The sequence below is a fragment of the Oncorhynchus gorbuscha genome, linkage group LG07 (genome assembly GCF_021184085.1).
Source record: "Oncorhynchus gorbuscha isolate QuinsamMale2020 ecotype Even-year linkage group LG07, OgorEven_v1.0, whole genome shotgun sequence".
Taxonomy (NCBI): Eukaryota; Metazoa; Chordata; class Actinopteri; order Salmoniformes; family Salmonidae; genus Oncorhynchus; species Oncorhynchus gorbuscha.
The window spans coordinates 53696657-53713630 of record NC_060179.1 but is presented as its reverse complement, the minus strand read 5'-3'; the positions used below and the strand labels follow the sequence as shown (position 1 = coordinate 53713630).

General features: G+C 43.8%; 1 protein-coding gene across 1 annotated transcript; it reads right to left on the bottom strand.

Annotated features, from left to right (window-relative positions):
• On the bottom strand, positions 1 to 1735 carry drd6b (dopamine receptor D6b). The gene has a single exon (XM_046355190.1). The coding sequence runs from the start codon at positions 1518 to 1520 to the stop codon at positions 201 to 203; it is 1320 nt and encodes a 439-aa protein (XP_046211146.1). The 5' UTR covers positions 1521 to 1735; the 3' UTR covers positions 1 to 200.
• Between the last annotated feature and the right edge of the window lie 15239 nt (positions 1736 to 16974).

The window sequence follows — 16974 nt, the reverse complement described above, 5'->3', positions numbered from 1 at the left end:
TTTATTGGTCAGTGTAATCTTTTTCTTTTTCATCTTCAACTCAATTACTTGGGGTTTGTACCAATGCTTTTATGTACACTGATATGCCCGAATATTGCACACTATAAAACCATCGGGATGTCAGAATATAGGGATAATAACTGCCCTTTTGTAGATCAAACATAAAAAAAGACACAAAGTTAGCAAAATGTAGACTTGTTTCACAGATCCTCAACTTGACCTGGAATCACATTACACTCACTGGGTCTAGTTGAGGGGAAAGGCATCATATCTAATGATATTTCTGCTTCACATTCAAGCTGCAGTATTGCAGGCAGGATAATGTTTCTTTGGTTACGTGAGGTATTAGAGACAACGGAGACTTTGTCAAATGGTAGGTCCAAATCTTCCCCGTGTGAGGCCATGGGCAGGCGTTGCGCACAATGCGCAGAGGCATTGGTAGTGTCGTGGCGGTAAAACATCAACTCGTTACTTAAATGGACAGCTTCTACAGAACTGGGACAGTATCTTTTGCAGCCCAGAATGGTGGAGAATGCTTTTCTGAAATCAGCATTAAAAGCGTATATGACTGGGTTTAACGATGAGTTTGCCCATCCAAACCACACAAACATGTCAAACGTGGTGTTATTTACGCACAGGCGGTCACCACGATTGTTAATGTCACAAAAAGGTACTATGCAGTTGACCACGAAAAAAGGCAGCCAGCAAAATACAAACACTCCCATAATGATAGAGAGCGTCTTCAAAACTTTCGTTTCTTTTTTAAAGGTTGTTTTTAATGAGTTTGTTTTCTCGGCTGCTTGCTGATTGTTCTGTGCGTGTTCCACGGCTGTCTCCAAGGATGAGATCCTCCGGATCTGGGTTTGCGCAATCCGGTAAATTCGTGTATAAGTGCCAACCATAATAACGACGGGAATGTAAAAACTTATCAAGGAGGAGGATATGGCATACGTGCTATTCAAGCTTGCGTTGCAGTCCTCTATTTGGTTGATTTGATTTGTGTCGTCCACTGTTTCCATTTCCTCCTCTGACTTGTGCCAATTGAGCTGGACGGGAATGAAGGAGATAAGAATGGAGAGGGTCCATGCCACTCCGATCATAACGAAAGCAAACCTTTGAGTCATTTTACGTTCATATCGAAAAGGGCTCGAAATTGCCCAGTATCGGTCCATACTTATTATACAAAGATTGAGAATAGACGCGGTGGAGCACATGATGTCAAAAGCTATCCAGGTATCACAGAAGCTGCCGAAGATCCAGTAGCCGGCCACGTCAGACATAGCCTTCCACGGCATCACAAGAATGGCCACGAATAGATCCGACACCGCCAAGGAGATTACAAAAAAGTTAGTCACTTTAGATCTAAGGTGTCGAAATTTGATCACAGCGGCGCACACAAGCGTATTCCCAAAAAGCGTGGAGACGATCAGGATGAACAGGACGCACCCGGTGAGAGCACGGACGCTGTGCTTGGAGCTGTCCGTTTCAGCACCTGCGGTTTCGTTGTCAGATTTCCCCATTGACTAATTTCTCCTCTTTTGTGCGCATATCAAATATAGCGTCTTTAGCGTCTTCCACACTCAGGGTTCAGTGCTCCCTTTATTCATTATGCATTCAACTTCGTTTTGGAGACCCAACTTGCGGATTTCCGTACTCACGCACCTTAATAACTACCTATTAACTACTACTAACTACCTTAATAAAACAGGACGTCGGCCAGTTATAAGAACCTCAGTTATTTTCTTACTCTGACGCAGTAAAACATTGTCCATTGTCGTGAATAGGTGCACTGCACATAACCCATCCTGCACAATCGCTCCTTTTTTATATAGTGAATGGATCTCTCTTAATGGTTGAGTAGCTACTCATGCTTGACGATGGGAATGAAGACCCCTCCTCTTAAAGGCCCAGTGCAAATGAGGATAATGTCCTTTTTGTGAAATTTCAAGGATGGCGCTTTGGCCTGCCTGGTTACATCAGCAGGTGGTAAATTAGACCAATATGAAAGAGAGCTCCAAACCTCTCTGCCAAAAACAGCTAGTTTTCAGTTTTCCCCTCACTCACACCATACTCAGACAGTCCTAGCGAAATTCTTGTAGTGAAATTGCCCGTTGCTAACTAAGAAGATATTTGTTTTTCTTTTTGACCATTATAATTTAAAACAATCACAGTAAGGTACTTATACTGAAGAAAAATATAAATGCAACATGTAAAGTGTTGATCCCATGTTTCATGAGCTGAAATAAAAGATTCCAGAAATGTTCCATATGCACAAAAATCGTGTTTCTCTCAAATTTGGGGCACAAATTTGTTTACATCCCTGTTAGTGAGCATTTCTCCTTTGCCAAGAAAATCCATCCACCTGACAGGTGGGCATATCAAGAAGCTGATTAAACAGCATGATCATTACACAAGTGCACCTTGTGCTGGGGACAATAATAGGCCACTCTAACACAATGCCACAGAGAAATTCAGAAATCAGACATAAGAGAAACATCTATAGATCATAGAAAATCTAAAGAAATCAATCAATCAGTTAGCTATTGTATGAACTTGGAAACAATCTGCACTTGTCACTAATCCTACCGAGGGTGTCACCCCTTCCCGTTCGAGTGGCACTTGGCGGTCGTCGTCACCGGCCTACTAGCTGCCACTGATTTTTTCCTCCCCCTCCTTGTCTGTTTATTGGTTACACCTGTTGTTAATTTGGTTATTAGTTGGGCTTTACTCAGCCACCCGCGCCACGCATGTGTCTCTGGTATGCAAGGTGCTTGGTAGACTACTGGAGCATGACCGATACATCAAGGCTGAGAAGTGTGTGTTCTCCAAACGAGCCGTCTCCTTCCTGGGTTATCGCATTTCCACCTTGGGGGTGGTGATGGAGTGTGACCGCATTAAGGCTGTGCGTAATTGGCCGACTCCGACCACGGTAAAGGCGGTGCAGCGGTTTTGGGGTTTTGCCAACTACTACCAGAGGTTTACCCGGGGTTTTGGCCAGGTAGCGGCTCCCATTACCTCACTGCTGAAGGGGGGCCCGGTGCGTTTGCGGTGGTCAGCAGAGGCGGACAGAGCTTTCAACAGGTTGAAGGCGCTGTTCACGGATGCACCCATGTTGGTGCACCCGGACCCCTCTCTAGCATTCATAGTGGAGGTGGACGCGCCATAGGCTGGGGTGGGTGTCGTGCTATCACAGTGCTTGGGTATGCCACCAAAGCTCCGCCCCAGCGCTTTCTTTTTGAGGAAGCTCAGTCCAGCGGAGCATGACTATGATGTGAGGGACCGGGAGTTGTTAGCGGTGGTCAGGGCTCTGAAGGTGTGGAGACACTGGCTTGAGGGGGCTGAGCACCCCTTTCTCATCTGGACCGACCACCAGAATTTGGAGTATATTCGGGCAGCTAGGAGACTGAACCCACGTCAGGCAAGGTGGGCCATGTTCTTCACCCGATTCCGTCTTACTTTGTCATATAGACCGGGCTCCCAGAACATAAAGGCTGATGCACTGTCCTGTCTTTACGACACGGAGGATGTGTCCACCGAGCCTACTCCCATCCTTCCCGCCTCGAGGATGATGGCACCAGTGGTATGGGAGGTGGACTCGGACATCGAGCGGGCATTACGGGCGGAGCCCGCGCCTCCTCAGTGTCCAACTGGGTGGAAGTACGTGCCGCTTGGTGTCCGGGACCAACTGATTCAGTGGGCTCACATCCTACCCTCCTCGGGTCACCCTGGGTGGCAAGGACAGTGGGGGGCCTCCGGGAGAAGTATTGGTGGCCCACCTTGGCTAGGGACATTAGGGTTTATGTCTCTTCCTGTTCGGTGTGCGCCCAGAGTAAGGCTCCTAGGCACCTTCCTAGATGGAAGTTACAACCCCTCCCCGTTCCACAACGGCCATGGTCTCACCTATCCGTATATTTCCTGACCGATCTCCCCCCGTCTCAGGGGAACACTACGGTTTTGGTGATTGTGGATGGGTTCTCTAAGTCCTGCCGTCTCCTCCCGTTGCCCGGTCTCCCTAAAGCCCCACAGCATGCGGAGGCATTATTCACCCACGCCTTCCGGCACTACGGGGTGCCAGAGGACATTGTATCTGATCGAGGATCACAGTTCACGTCCCGTGTATGGAGGGTGTTCAGGGAGCATTTGGGGGTCTTGGTGAGCCTCACCTCCGGTTATCACCCCGAGACTAATGGGCAGGTGGAGAGAGTGAACCAGGAGGTGGGTAGGGTTCTGCGGTCGTATTGCCAGGACTGGCTAGGGGAGTGGGCGAGATATCCCCTGGGCTGAGATGGCCCAGAACTCACTACGCCACTCCTCTACTAACGTGTCCCCATTTCAGTGTGTGTTGGGGTACCAGCCGGTCCTGGCACCATGGCATCCGAGTCAGACCGAGGCTCCTGCGGTGGAGGAGTGGGTGCAGCGCTCCAAGGAGACCTGGAGGGCCGTCCAGGAATCCCTCCAACAAGCCAGTGGACGGCAGAAGAGGAGTGCTGACCGCCACTGCAGTGAGGCCCCCGACCCGAAACCTACCCCTCCGCTTGCCCTGCCGGAAGCTGGAGCCGCAGTGTGTAGGGCCCTTCAAAGTCCTGAGGAGAGTAAACGAGGTGTGTTATCGATTACAACTCCCTTCCTATTATCGTATTAACCCCTCGTTTCATGTGTCTCTCCTCAGGCCGTGGTAGCTGGTCCCCTGCAGGACGGTGAGTTGCTGGAGGTCCCTCCTCCCCCTCTGGACATCGAGGGGTCTCCGGCATACACAATATGGGCCATTCTGGACTCGAGACGCCGGGTGATGGGCCTGCAATACCTCGTGGACTGGGAGGGGTACGGTCCGGAGGAGAGGTGCTGGGTACCGGTGGGAGACATTTTGGATCCGTCGATGTTGAGGGATTTCCATCGCCTCGACCTCGAGGCCGGAGTCGGCGCGCTGTGGGAGCCGCGTGTCAGGGGTACTGTCACTACTCCTACTGAGGGTGGCTCCCCTTCCCGTTCGGGTGGTGCTCGGCGGTCATCGTCACCGGCCTACTAGCTGCCACTGATTTTTTCCTCCCCCTCCTTGTCTGCTTATTGGTTACACCCGTGGTTAATTTGGTTATTAGTTGGGCTTTATTAGCCAGCCAGCCGGCCTACCTGCTCTTTGTGCGGGATTGTTCTATGTGTACTTGTCGTGCACGCATGTATGTCACAGCTGTTTCATGTACGTGAGCTGTTTTTTGGATACAGTTTAGTTCCCCTGTGGTTTGGGGTATTTGTGTTGAGTGGTGTCTGCTTTTTCACCTGGTCGGTGTATTAAAGACGTGCCTAATTTGAACTCTCTGTCTCCTGCGTCTGACTCCTTCCTCCACTACACCCCGGACATTACAGCACTGTCAGTAGCCTAGAACGTTAAATAAAAGGATTAGGGTGTACTATCTTAAGCTTGGTTAAAGTACCAGTTTGACAACAACAAACAGCGGCAGAGGTCATATTGGAGTTGTCCTCCAGACCAAGGATACAGGAGACGAGGCCTAGGAATATTAAGGCTGAGTACAGTCCTGACAGACTCAATCACACAAGAGGTTCCTGGAGGACAAGGCAAAAAGAGAAGGAAGAAAGCGAAGGGAGAAATCTGTGATACTGAAGAAAGCTGTGGCGCCACTGAGAAAGTTTGCTTCGGGTTCCAAAACCACTACAAACACCCTAAAAGAAGGGGATGCAGAATGATTGTTCTGTAACAAGCTCTTCTGTGTTACCTGTGGGAACTGGATACAGTGTGATCAGTGTCAGAGGTGGGCTCATGAGCTATGCTCAAATTCTTGTTTTGAAATGTGTGTGTGTGTTTAATCAGTATTTAATCAGTTATATTCCAATGAATTTGTTCTAAATATTTCTAAATATTACAAACTGGTGGTGATTAGCAGAATGAGTTAAGGTGTGGTGAATTGGAAGTAGAGGGCATGTCTAGAGGGTGAATAGGGAATAGATGAGACGATCCCGTTTTGGTGACTAGTGACAAGAGGCAATGAATCATTAATATCGATTAGGGTTGAAATCAGGTTGTATGCGCTGTTGAAACTACCACAACTAAAAAAACACATGTAATCTGAAATGTGTCTTCCGCATTTAACCCAATCCCTCTGAATCAGAGGTGCGTGAGTGCTACCTTCATCAAAATCCACATCTTCGGCACCCAGTGGGTTAACTGCCTTGCTCAGGGGCAGAACAATAGGATTTTACCTTGTCAGCTCGGGTATTTGATCCATCAACCTTCCGGTTACTGGTCCAACCACTAGGCTACCTGCCGCCCCATATACATCACTGGTTAGAGGACAACCTGCCGAAGACAGTCAGCCACATTTTGTAAATTTGCATTTTGATACAGGAAACCATGTGTTTGATGTATTTGATACCATTCCACATTCCACATCCAGCCATTACCACGAGCCCATCCTCCCCAATTAAGGTGCCACCAACCTCCTGTTTTTGAAGTGTTGCGTTTTGATTCAAGTGGGTTGCCAGCGCAATAAGTGTAAGGCCATTTTTTGTTTGTCCAATCAGCTGTTTTTATCTCAATATCAAATTATTTCTTGTTAACAATTAAGTACCTTGCTGTGATTGTTTTAAATTAAAATGGTCAAAAAGAAACAAAATTTGCTTCTTAGCAAAGAGCAATTAATCAAGCAATAATTTTGCTAGGATTGTCTGGGAGTGATCTGAAAACTAGCTCTTATTGGCAGAGAGGTTTGGAACTCTCTTTCTTATCTATTAACTAATTTACTGCCGCGAACATCTAGCAACACAAAGGTTGTGAGTTCGAATCTCATCTGGGACAACTTTAGCATTTTTAGCAACTTTTCAACTACTTACTCCTTTTTATCTACTTTTGCAACTACTTAGCCTGTTAGCTAACCCTTCCCCTAACCCTATCCATAACCATTTTAGCTAACCCTTCCCCTAATCCTAATCCTAACCTTATCTCTTTACTCTAAATCCTCAAATTAACCCTAACCTTAACCCCTAACCCTAACACCTTGCCTAGCTAATGTTAGCGAGCTAGCTAACGTTAGCCACAAAGCTAGAATTTGTAACATATCATACATTTAGCAAATTTGTAACATATTGTACATTTTGCTCATTCATAACATATAATACCAATTGTAATTCGTAACATATCATACAAAATGGGTGATGCACATCCACTAATGAATACAAACCATACAAAATGCAAAATATCATACTAAATGCGGTGTCTCGGATTTATTGTACGTACAGAATAATACGAAATGCTCTGAGACCAGGTTGCCAAAAAAGGCTGAAATTAAAAGTGGTCTTTTCAAACAGTTCTTACACTAAAAGGGCATTATCATAATTTTCACAATTTATTGCAGTATTATAGACAACACAAGGGAGAATCACGTTTTTGACTGCACTGGGGCTTTAATCACTATCTATATGATGTTGAAATCAATTGAATGTGGGGCAAATATTTGGGGTGTATGCCCTGTTTAAACTAACACTATTCAAATGCCACACAGAATCTGAGAATAATTTTTACATCACTGGTTAAAATAAAATGTGTTGAAGACAGTCATCTAAATTCTAGAATGTAGGACAGAGATTATGGGAGGCTACCAAAATGGGGCAACAAATCATTTGCTTTGTTATTTAACTTTAATGAATCACGACCCTGAATGTGTAATTCCACTCAATTTTGTGAAAATGCAAACTTGTGTAATGTATGTAGTAACACGCTTTCTCCACCACAGGGAAATTAATGTAATATAAAATAATTCAACATGTCAAAGTAATAATTTAAAACAATTATGATTTTAAATGTAGCACACACACATTTTTTTTACAGCAATAACATTTATTTCCTCCTACTTTAACCATGGAGAGAGTTTCATAATTATCTTAAGCAATATTTAACCAGGCGTTCTAGACTAGAGCATCCTTAGTAGTCAGCATAGTTTTAGCTAAAAAAAAAACGTGACGTGTTGTTTACAAGCATGATATTTGGTACAAACAGTCCTCAGATGACAAGAAAACATAGGGGTGCTCATTGCAAACTTAACCAGGAAGCGGAAATAAAAATTGGCCACCAATGTAGATGGTAATGAATCCATACCCTGGTTGAAAAGACATCAGTATGATATATCTTTAGGACGTATTCTTCTGGACGCAAACTGGTTAAAAAATGAATACTGACCAGAATATGACATATTTGTCTGACCACAAAACTACCAGTTGGTCATAATTATGACCTCTATCTGACCAGCTGGTCATAATTATGAACACTATATTATGTGCTATATTACGTACTGGTCATAGTTAACACCTCATTACATGGTAATGACCACCTGACTACAGCTTTTCACTCTAAAAAGTATTACAGGGGATAAAGTTGGATATTGAAAACATGGTTCATTACATTTCTATTTGTTTCCATAGTAACCAATTAAAGTTGATATCTGCAACATATACTTACATTTAAAATAAATCAAGCAATGGCAAAAACAAATCTACATCACAGTTTTTTGCACATCTACATACAATACATACATACATACATTATTTTAAATACATACATACATACATACATACATACATACATACATACATACATACATACATACATACATACATACATACATACATACATACATACATACATACATACATACATACATACATACATACATACATACATACATACATACATACATACATACATACATACATACATACATACATACATACATACATACATACATACATACATACATACATACATACATACATACATACATACATACATACATACGTAATTGTTTCATAATTCACTCACAGAAATGACATGCAAAAAAAGACAGGGACACAGAGTATATAAAGGCCCATTGTTTTATTTTATTCATGATGAATAAGAGTGGTGCGATGGGTCAGATCTGCAGTGAAGAGAATCAACAGTACAACTTCATCCATTTGTGATTTTAGAAGGACATTCTTGAAGAAACCGTGTGGACATAAAAAGTTTTCCACGGTACTAGTTGAAACAGTTTGTGGCAGTTATAGCTTAGGGATGTCTTCGAAAAAAGAGCTACTTGCTCATATATATATTTTGCATCCTCCTCCACCACGGCAGTCAGAGGCTTGTTTTAGAACTTTCCAACACATCAACCTCCTGAGTTGTCTGGCTTTTCATGGCACTTAATGTAAGACAGGAAACAGAGTTGGTGGCCAAGTATTGCGGTAGAGGCCATGCATTAAGTCATTGACATGTTTCAGGAAATGTAAAGATGAATCATGATTAACTATAACCTAAGGTCTTCACTAAGTTAGACTTAGCCTAGCAAGTACATTGACTGCAGTGCATTCGGAAAGTATTCAGACCCCTTGACCTTTTCCACACTTTGTTAAGTTACAGCCTTATTCTAAAATTTCTTAAATTGTTTTTTTCCCCTTATCAATCTACACACAATACCCCTTAATGACAAAGCAAAAACAGGTTTTTAGAAATGTCTGCAAATGTATGAAAAAAACTATACTGAAATATCACATTTACAGTTGAAGTCGGAAGTTTACATACACCTTTGCCAACTACATTTAAACTCAGTTTTTCACAATTCCTGACATTTAATCAGAGTAAAAATTCCCTGTCTTAGGTCAGCTAGGATCACCACTTTATTTTAAGAATGTGAAATATCAGAATAATTGGAGAGAGAATGATTTATTACACCTTTTATTTCTTTCATCACATTCTCAGTGGGTCAGAAGTTTACATATACTCAATTAGTCTTTGGTAGCATTGTCTGTAAATTGTTTAACTTGGGTCAAACATTTCGGGTAGCCTTCCAAAAGCTTCCCACAAGAAGTTGGGTGAATTTTGGCCCATTCCTCCTGACAGAGCTGGTGTAACTGAGTCAGGTGTGTAGGCCTTCTTGCTTGCACACGCTTTTTAGTTCTGCCCACACATTTTCTATAGGATTGAGGTCAGGGCTTTGTGATGGCCACTCCAAAACCTTGACTTTGTTGTCCTTAAGCCATTTTGTCCCAACTTTGGAAGTATATTTGGGGTCTTGTCCATTTGTAAAACCCATTTGCGAACAAGCTTTAACTTCCTGACTGATGTCTTGAGATGTTGCTTCAATATATCCACATCATTTTGATGCCATCTATTTAGTGAAGTGCACCAGTCTCTCCTGCAGCAAAGCACCCCCGCAACATGATGCTGCCACCCCTGTGCTTCACGGTTGGGATTGTGTTCTTCGGCTTGAAAACCTCCCCCTTTCTCCTCCAAACATATCGATGGTCATTATGGCCAAACAGTTCTATTTTGGTTTCATCACTCCAGAGAACATTTCTCCAAAAAGTACAATCTTTGTCCCCATGTGCAGTTGCAAACCGTAGTCCGGCTTTTCTATGGTGGTTTTGGAGCAATGGTTTCTTCCTTGCTGAGCAGCCTTTCAGGTTATGTCAATATAGGACTCGTTTTACTGTGGATACAGATACTTTTGTACCTGTTTCCTCAAGCATCTTCACAAGGTCCTTTGCTGTTGTTCTGGGATTGATTTGCACTTTTCGCACCAAAGTATGTTCATCTCTAGGAGACAGAACGTGTCTCCTTCCTGAGCGGTTGACGGCTGCGTGGTCCCATGGTGTTTATACTTGCGTACTATTGTTTGTACAGATGAACGTGGTACCTTCAGGCGTTTGGAAATTGCTCCCAAGGATGAACCAGACTTGTGGGGGTCTACAATATTTTTTCTTGAGGTCTTGGCTGATTTCTTTTGATTTTCCCATGATGTCAAGCAAAGAGCCACTCAGTTTGAAGGTAGGCCTTGAAATACACCCACAGGTACACCTCCAATTGACACAAATTATGTCAAATGGTGTCAATTATCAGAAGCTTCTAAAGCCATGACGTCATTTTCTGGAGTTTTCCATGCTGTTTAAAGGCACAGCCAACTTAGTGTATGTAAACTTCTGACCCACTGGAATTGTCATACAGTGAATTATAAGTGAAATAATCAGTATGTAAACAATTGTTGGAAAAATGACTTTTGTCATGCACAAAGTAGATTTCTTAACTGACTTGCCAAAACTATAGTTTGTTAACAAGAAATGTATGGAGTGGTTGAAAAATAAGTTTTAATGACTCCAACATAAGTTTATGTAAACTTCAGACTTCAACTGTACATAAGTATTCAGAGACTTTAGTCAGTACTTTGTTGAAGCACCTTTGGCAGCAATTACAGCCTTGAGTCTTCTTGGGTATGACGCTACAAGCTTGGCACACCTGTATTTAGGGAGTTTCTTTGCAGATCCTCTCAAGCTCTGTCAGTTTGGATGGGGAGCGTCGCTGCACAGCTATTTTCAGGTCTCTCCAGAGATGTTTCATCGGCTTCAAGTCCGGGCTCTGGCGGGGCCACTCAAGGACATTCAAAGACTGGTCCCAAAGCCACTCCTGCGTTGTCTTGTCTGTGTGCTTAGGGACGTTGTCCTGTTGGAAGGTGAACCTTCACCCTCGTCTGAGGTCCTGAGAGCTCTAGAGCGGTTTTCATCAAGGATCTTTTTGTACTTTGCACCGTTTATCTTTCCCTCGATCCTGACTAATCTCCTAGTCCCTGCTGCTGAAAACCATGACACATCACACAGCATGATGCTGCCACCACCATGCATCACCGTAGGGATGGTGGCAGGTTTCCTACAGACCTGACACTTGCGTTCAGGCCAAAGAGTTCAATATTGGTTTCATCAAACCAGAGAATCTTGTGCAGACATTTTAAAACCTGTTTTCGCATTGTCAGTATGGGGTATTGTGTATAGATGGATAAAAAAAATCCTCATCAATTTTAGAATAAGGCTGTAACATAACAAAATGTAGAAAAAGTCAAGGAGTCTGAATACTTTCCGAATGCACTGTATGTTGCCCCTCAGCAATCTGCCAGTCAGGCAGACAGAAGGAGAGAGATAGAGATATAGACAGCAAAACATAGGCTATTTACATGTCTTAGTTAACAGGCTGGATAACTTCTGTACTCCTTCCCTTTGTTCCCCCTCCATCTTTCCATTTAAGCTAGGCGATTCCTGCTAAAAAGAAAATGAAGAATAACATAATGCAGTTGAGAGAGAGAGAGTGACAACGCTCAGGAGAACACCCAGATGTAGACAGTTTCGAAGTAACAAATGTTTATTACAGAAACAGTGGGGCAGGCAAACACCAGGTCAAGGGCAGGCAGAGGTCAGTAGTCCAGAGCAGATTCCGAAAGGTACAGAATGACAGGCAGGCTCAGGGTTAGGACAGGCAGAGTTTGGCAGTCCAGGGTGGTATAACAAGGTACAAAACGACAGGCAGGCTCAGGGTCAAGGCAGGTAGAATGGTCAGAAACTGGGAAAGGTTGAAAACAGGAACTATAGATAGACAGGAGCACAGGACAAAATGCTGGTAGGCTTGACGAAACAATACAAACTGGCAACAGTCAAACAGAGAACACAGGTATAAGTACACTGGGGATAATGGGGAAGATGGGTGACACCTGGAGGGGATGGAGACATGCACAAAGACAGGTGAACGAATTAAGGTGTGACAGTACCTCCCCCCTCTAGGGGCACCAACTGGTGTCCTACCTGGTCGCACACCTGGTTGACCGGGGTGCCGGCGTTGGAACTCAGCGATGAGGCCTGGGTCCAGGATGTCCCTGGAGGGGACCCAGCACCTCTCCTCCGGGCCATTACCCTCCCAGTCAACCAGGTACTGGAATCCCCTGCCCCATGGTCGAACCTTCAGGAGGCGCCTCACCCTGTATGCCGGTTGGCCGTCAATGAGATGGGGAAGAGGGGTGGGCCTGGAAACAGGAGACAAAGGGCTGTGAGACATAGGTTTAATCCTATAAAAATGAAAAGTGGAATGTATACGGAGGGTACGGGGCAACAGAAGACGAACAGCAGAGGGGACAATAATCTTGAAGATGGGGAAAGGGCCTATAAAGCAGGGGGAAAGTTTGCGGGACTCCACCCGAGGGGCAGGTCTCGAGTGGATAGCCACTCTGTCAGAGACGATACCGAGGAGCCGGGGTCTGGTGGCGGTCCGCTTGTCGGTGATACCTGGAGGTGGTCTTGAGAAGAGCCGACCGGGCTCTCTTTGAAGGTAAGGCGACAGAGGTGGACAAACATCTGGGCCACCATAATTTGCAAATAAATTAATAAAAAATCCTACAATGTGATTTTCTGGATTTTATTCCATTTTTTTTCTCATTGTTTTGTCTGTCATAGTTGAAGTGTACCTAGGATGAAAATTACAGGCCTCTCTCATCTTTTTAAGTGGGAGAACTTGCACAATTGGTGGCTGACTAAATACTTTTTTGCCCCAATGTAGGTCTGTAACAGTTTGGGTCTAGACTGTCTCCCCCTTTGAAGAGGGGGATGATCACAGCAGCTTTCCAATATTTGGAGATTTCAGATGATACGAAAGAGAGGTTGAACAGGCTAGTAATAGGGGTTGCAACAATTTCGGTGGATAATTTTAGAAAGAGAGGGTCCAGATTGTCTAGCTCAGCTGATTTGTAGGGATCCAGATTTTGCACCTCTTTCAGAAATCAGCTGTCTGGATTTGGGTGAAGGAAAAGCGGGGGGGGCTGAGATGTTGGCCGGGGTAGGGGTAGCCAGGTGGAAAGCATGGCCAGCCTTAGAAAAATGCTTATTGAAATTATCGATTATCGTAGATTTATCGGTGGTGACAGTGTTTCCTATCCTCAGTGTAGTGGGCAGCTGGGAGGAGGTGCTCTTATTCTCCATGGACTTCACAGTGTCCCAAAACGTTTTGGAATTAGTGCTACAGGAAGCAAATTTCTGTTTGGAAAAGCTAGCCTTAGCTATCTGACTGAGTATATTGGTTCCTGACTTCCCTGAAAAGTTGCATATCGCAGGGGCTATTCAATGCTAATGCAGAACGCCACATGATGTTTTTGTGCTGGTCAAGGGTTGTCTGGGGTCTAGGGTGAACCAAGGGCTATATCTGTTCTTAGTTCTACATTTTTTGAACGGGGCATGCTTATTTAAGATGGTGAGGAAAGCACTTTTGAAGAGCAACTAGGCATCCTCTACTCACGGGATGAGGTCAATATCCTTCCAGGATACCCGGGCCAGATCGATGAGAAAGGCCTGCTCCCTGAAGTGTTTTAGGGAGCGTTTGACAGTGATGAGAGGTGGTCGTCTGACCGCGGACCCATTATGCATGCAGGCAATGAGGCAGTGATCGCTGAGATCCTGGATGAAAACAGCAGAGGTGTATTTAGAGGGCATGTTGGTCAGGATGATATCTAAGAGGGTGCCCATGTTTACGGATTTAGGGTTGTACCTGGTAGGTTCCTTGATAATTTGTGTGAAACTGGGGGCATCTAGCTTAGATTGTAGGACGGTCGGGGTGTTAAGCATGTCCCAGTTTAGGTCATCTCACAGTACGAACTCTGAAGATAGATGGGGCTTGTCCTTAGTTTGTCCTTAACCTCCTCCGATACTCCATGCAGGAATGTGTCGAACAGCGATTCCGGGTTCCAGGCACTCTCAGCTGCCAGTGTGCGGAAATCAATCGCATAGTTACCTCCGCATGTTGGTCAGCTGCCAACGTGTGGAAATCCAAAAACAGTTAATCCCACAATACTAACCTAAATGAAAAGAAGGAAGCCTGTACAGAATAAAAATATTCCAAAACATGTATCCTGTTTGCAATAAGTCACTAAAGAAAAGCTGCAAAAAATGGAGCAAACAAAGGAACTTTATGTCTTGAATACAAAGTGTTATGTTTGAAGCAAATCCAACACAACACATCACTGAGTACCACTCTTCATATTTCCAAGCGTCAGGTGGCTGCATCATGTTATGGGTATGTTAGTCATCGTCAAAGTCTAGGGAGTTTTTGTTGTTGTTGATAAATAAAAACGTAATAGAACTGTCATGTTTGTCATTTATTATCTTGTCTTGTCCCTGTGCTTCCCATGCTATTCGTTTCCCTCTGCTGGTCTTATTTGGTTCTTTCCCTCCTTCTAGCCCTCTCTCTCCCCCTCCCTCTCTCACTCTCTCGCTCTCTCTTCTCTCTATCGTTCCGTTCCTGCTCCCAGCTGTTCCTATTCCCCTAATCATCATTTAGTCTTCCCACACCTGTTCCCGATCCTTTCCCCTGATTAGAGTCCCTATTTATTCCTTTGTGTTCCGTTCCTGTCCCGTCGGTTCCTTGTATTGTATTCACCATGCTGTGATTGCGTTTCGCCCTGTCCTGTCGTGTTTTTGCCGTGATTGTGTATCGCCCTGTCCTGTCGTGTTTTTTGCCTTCATCAGATGCTGCGTGTGAGCAGGTGTCTCTGTCGACTACGGCCTGCGCCTACCCGAAGCGACCTGCAGTCTGTGGCCGCTTCTCCAGTTGTTTCCCCTCTACAAGTCTAGAGGATTTCTGTTATTCCGTTTTGGACTTAAATAAACTCTGTTTCTGTTAAGTCGCTTTTGGGTCCTCTTTCACCTGCATGACAAGAACTAAGCACAGGCAAAATCCTAGAGGAAAACCTGGTTCAGTCTGCTTTTTAACATACACAACATACACCTCCATACACAACATACACCTCCTTTCAGCAGGTCAATATCCTAAAACACAAGGCCAAATATACACTGGAGTTGCTTACCAAGACAACATTGAATCTTCCTGAGTGGCCTAGTTACAGTTTTGATTTAAAATGGCTGTCTAGCGATAATATTGTGATTACTCTACAAATCATTCCTACTGAATATGTGGTGTACTTAACTGCAATATAGTATTGTTACTATTCATGGGAGCATTGTTATTAGGGACATTGGTGTTGACCGTGACCTTTACCCTCCAGAGTCGTTACATTATTAACATGACACTACCACATGTTGAGTTGGGCATATCGCTCTCCTGTTGTCTACCATTTGTATATGGCTTTACACTGTTTGTATGTAAAGTAAATGAACATTGAAACGCTTGTGGATATTCCTTGTAAAGTTAGCACACTAGCAATGCTCAACAACCAACTTGACAGAGCTTAAAGAATTATGTGCAAATATTGTACAATTCAGGTGTGCAAAGCTCTTAGAGATTTACCCAGAAAGACTCACAGCTGTAATTCATGCCAAAGGTGATTCTAACATGTATTGACTCAGGGGTGTGAATACTTATGTAATGAGATATTTCATTTTCAAAACATTTTCAAAAATGTCTAAAAACATGTTTTCACTTTGTCATTATGGTTGTATTGTGTGCTGATGAGTGAGAAAAACAGTATATTTAATACATTTTTAATTCAGGCTCTAACACAACAAAATGTGGAATAAGTCAAGGGATATGAATACTTTCTGAAGGCACTGTAAATCCCAAAGAGCATCTCTACCAAATGTGGCGCCAGTAGCAGCGCGTGGGTTAAATCACTGTGGAAGCCAAGCCAGAGAAAAAGCCATATTACAACCTGTGTTGTGATAATTGCTTTGTTCACTCTATAACCTGTTAGTGCATATGCCTTGCCACTGTGATATGTAGGCCTAAGGCCGAGATAATAAGAAGACACAGTGGCAGAATAAATTCAACCACTCCTTTGTTTCATCACAAAACTGGAGAGCAACATCTGTCCGGTGAAGTCTACAAAGCATATTGCATGTAACAAACAGTTACATGACCTACAGCCATGGTCAAGAAAGTTATTGTTTCCAACATTTTTGGACAACTTAACAACTATTGATTTAGAACCACGTAAAACAGGAGCTGCCTCCACTATTCTAGTACCATTTCAACTTCAATACTTCAACATCATCAAATCACTTCTGCTTAGTCTAATACATTGACAACTTAGAGATATCAGAAACCATTTATACCAATCAACGTAGGCTAAATATGATGTGGCCTGCCATGGTTCTGATTTATATGTGTGTGTGTGTGTGTGTGTGTGTGTGTGTGTGTGTGTGTGTGTGTGTGTGTGTGTGTGTGTGTGTGTGTGT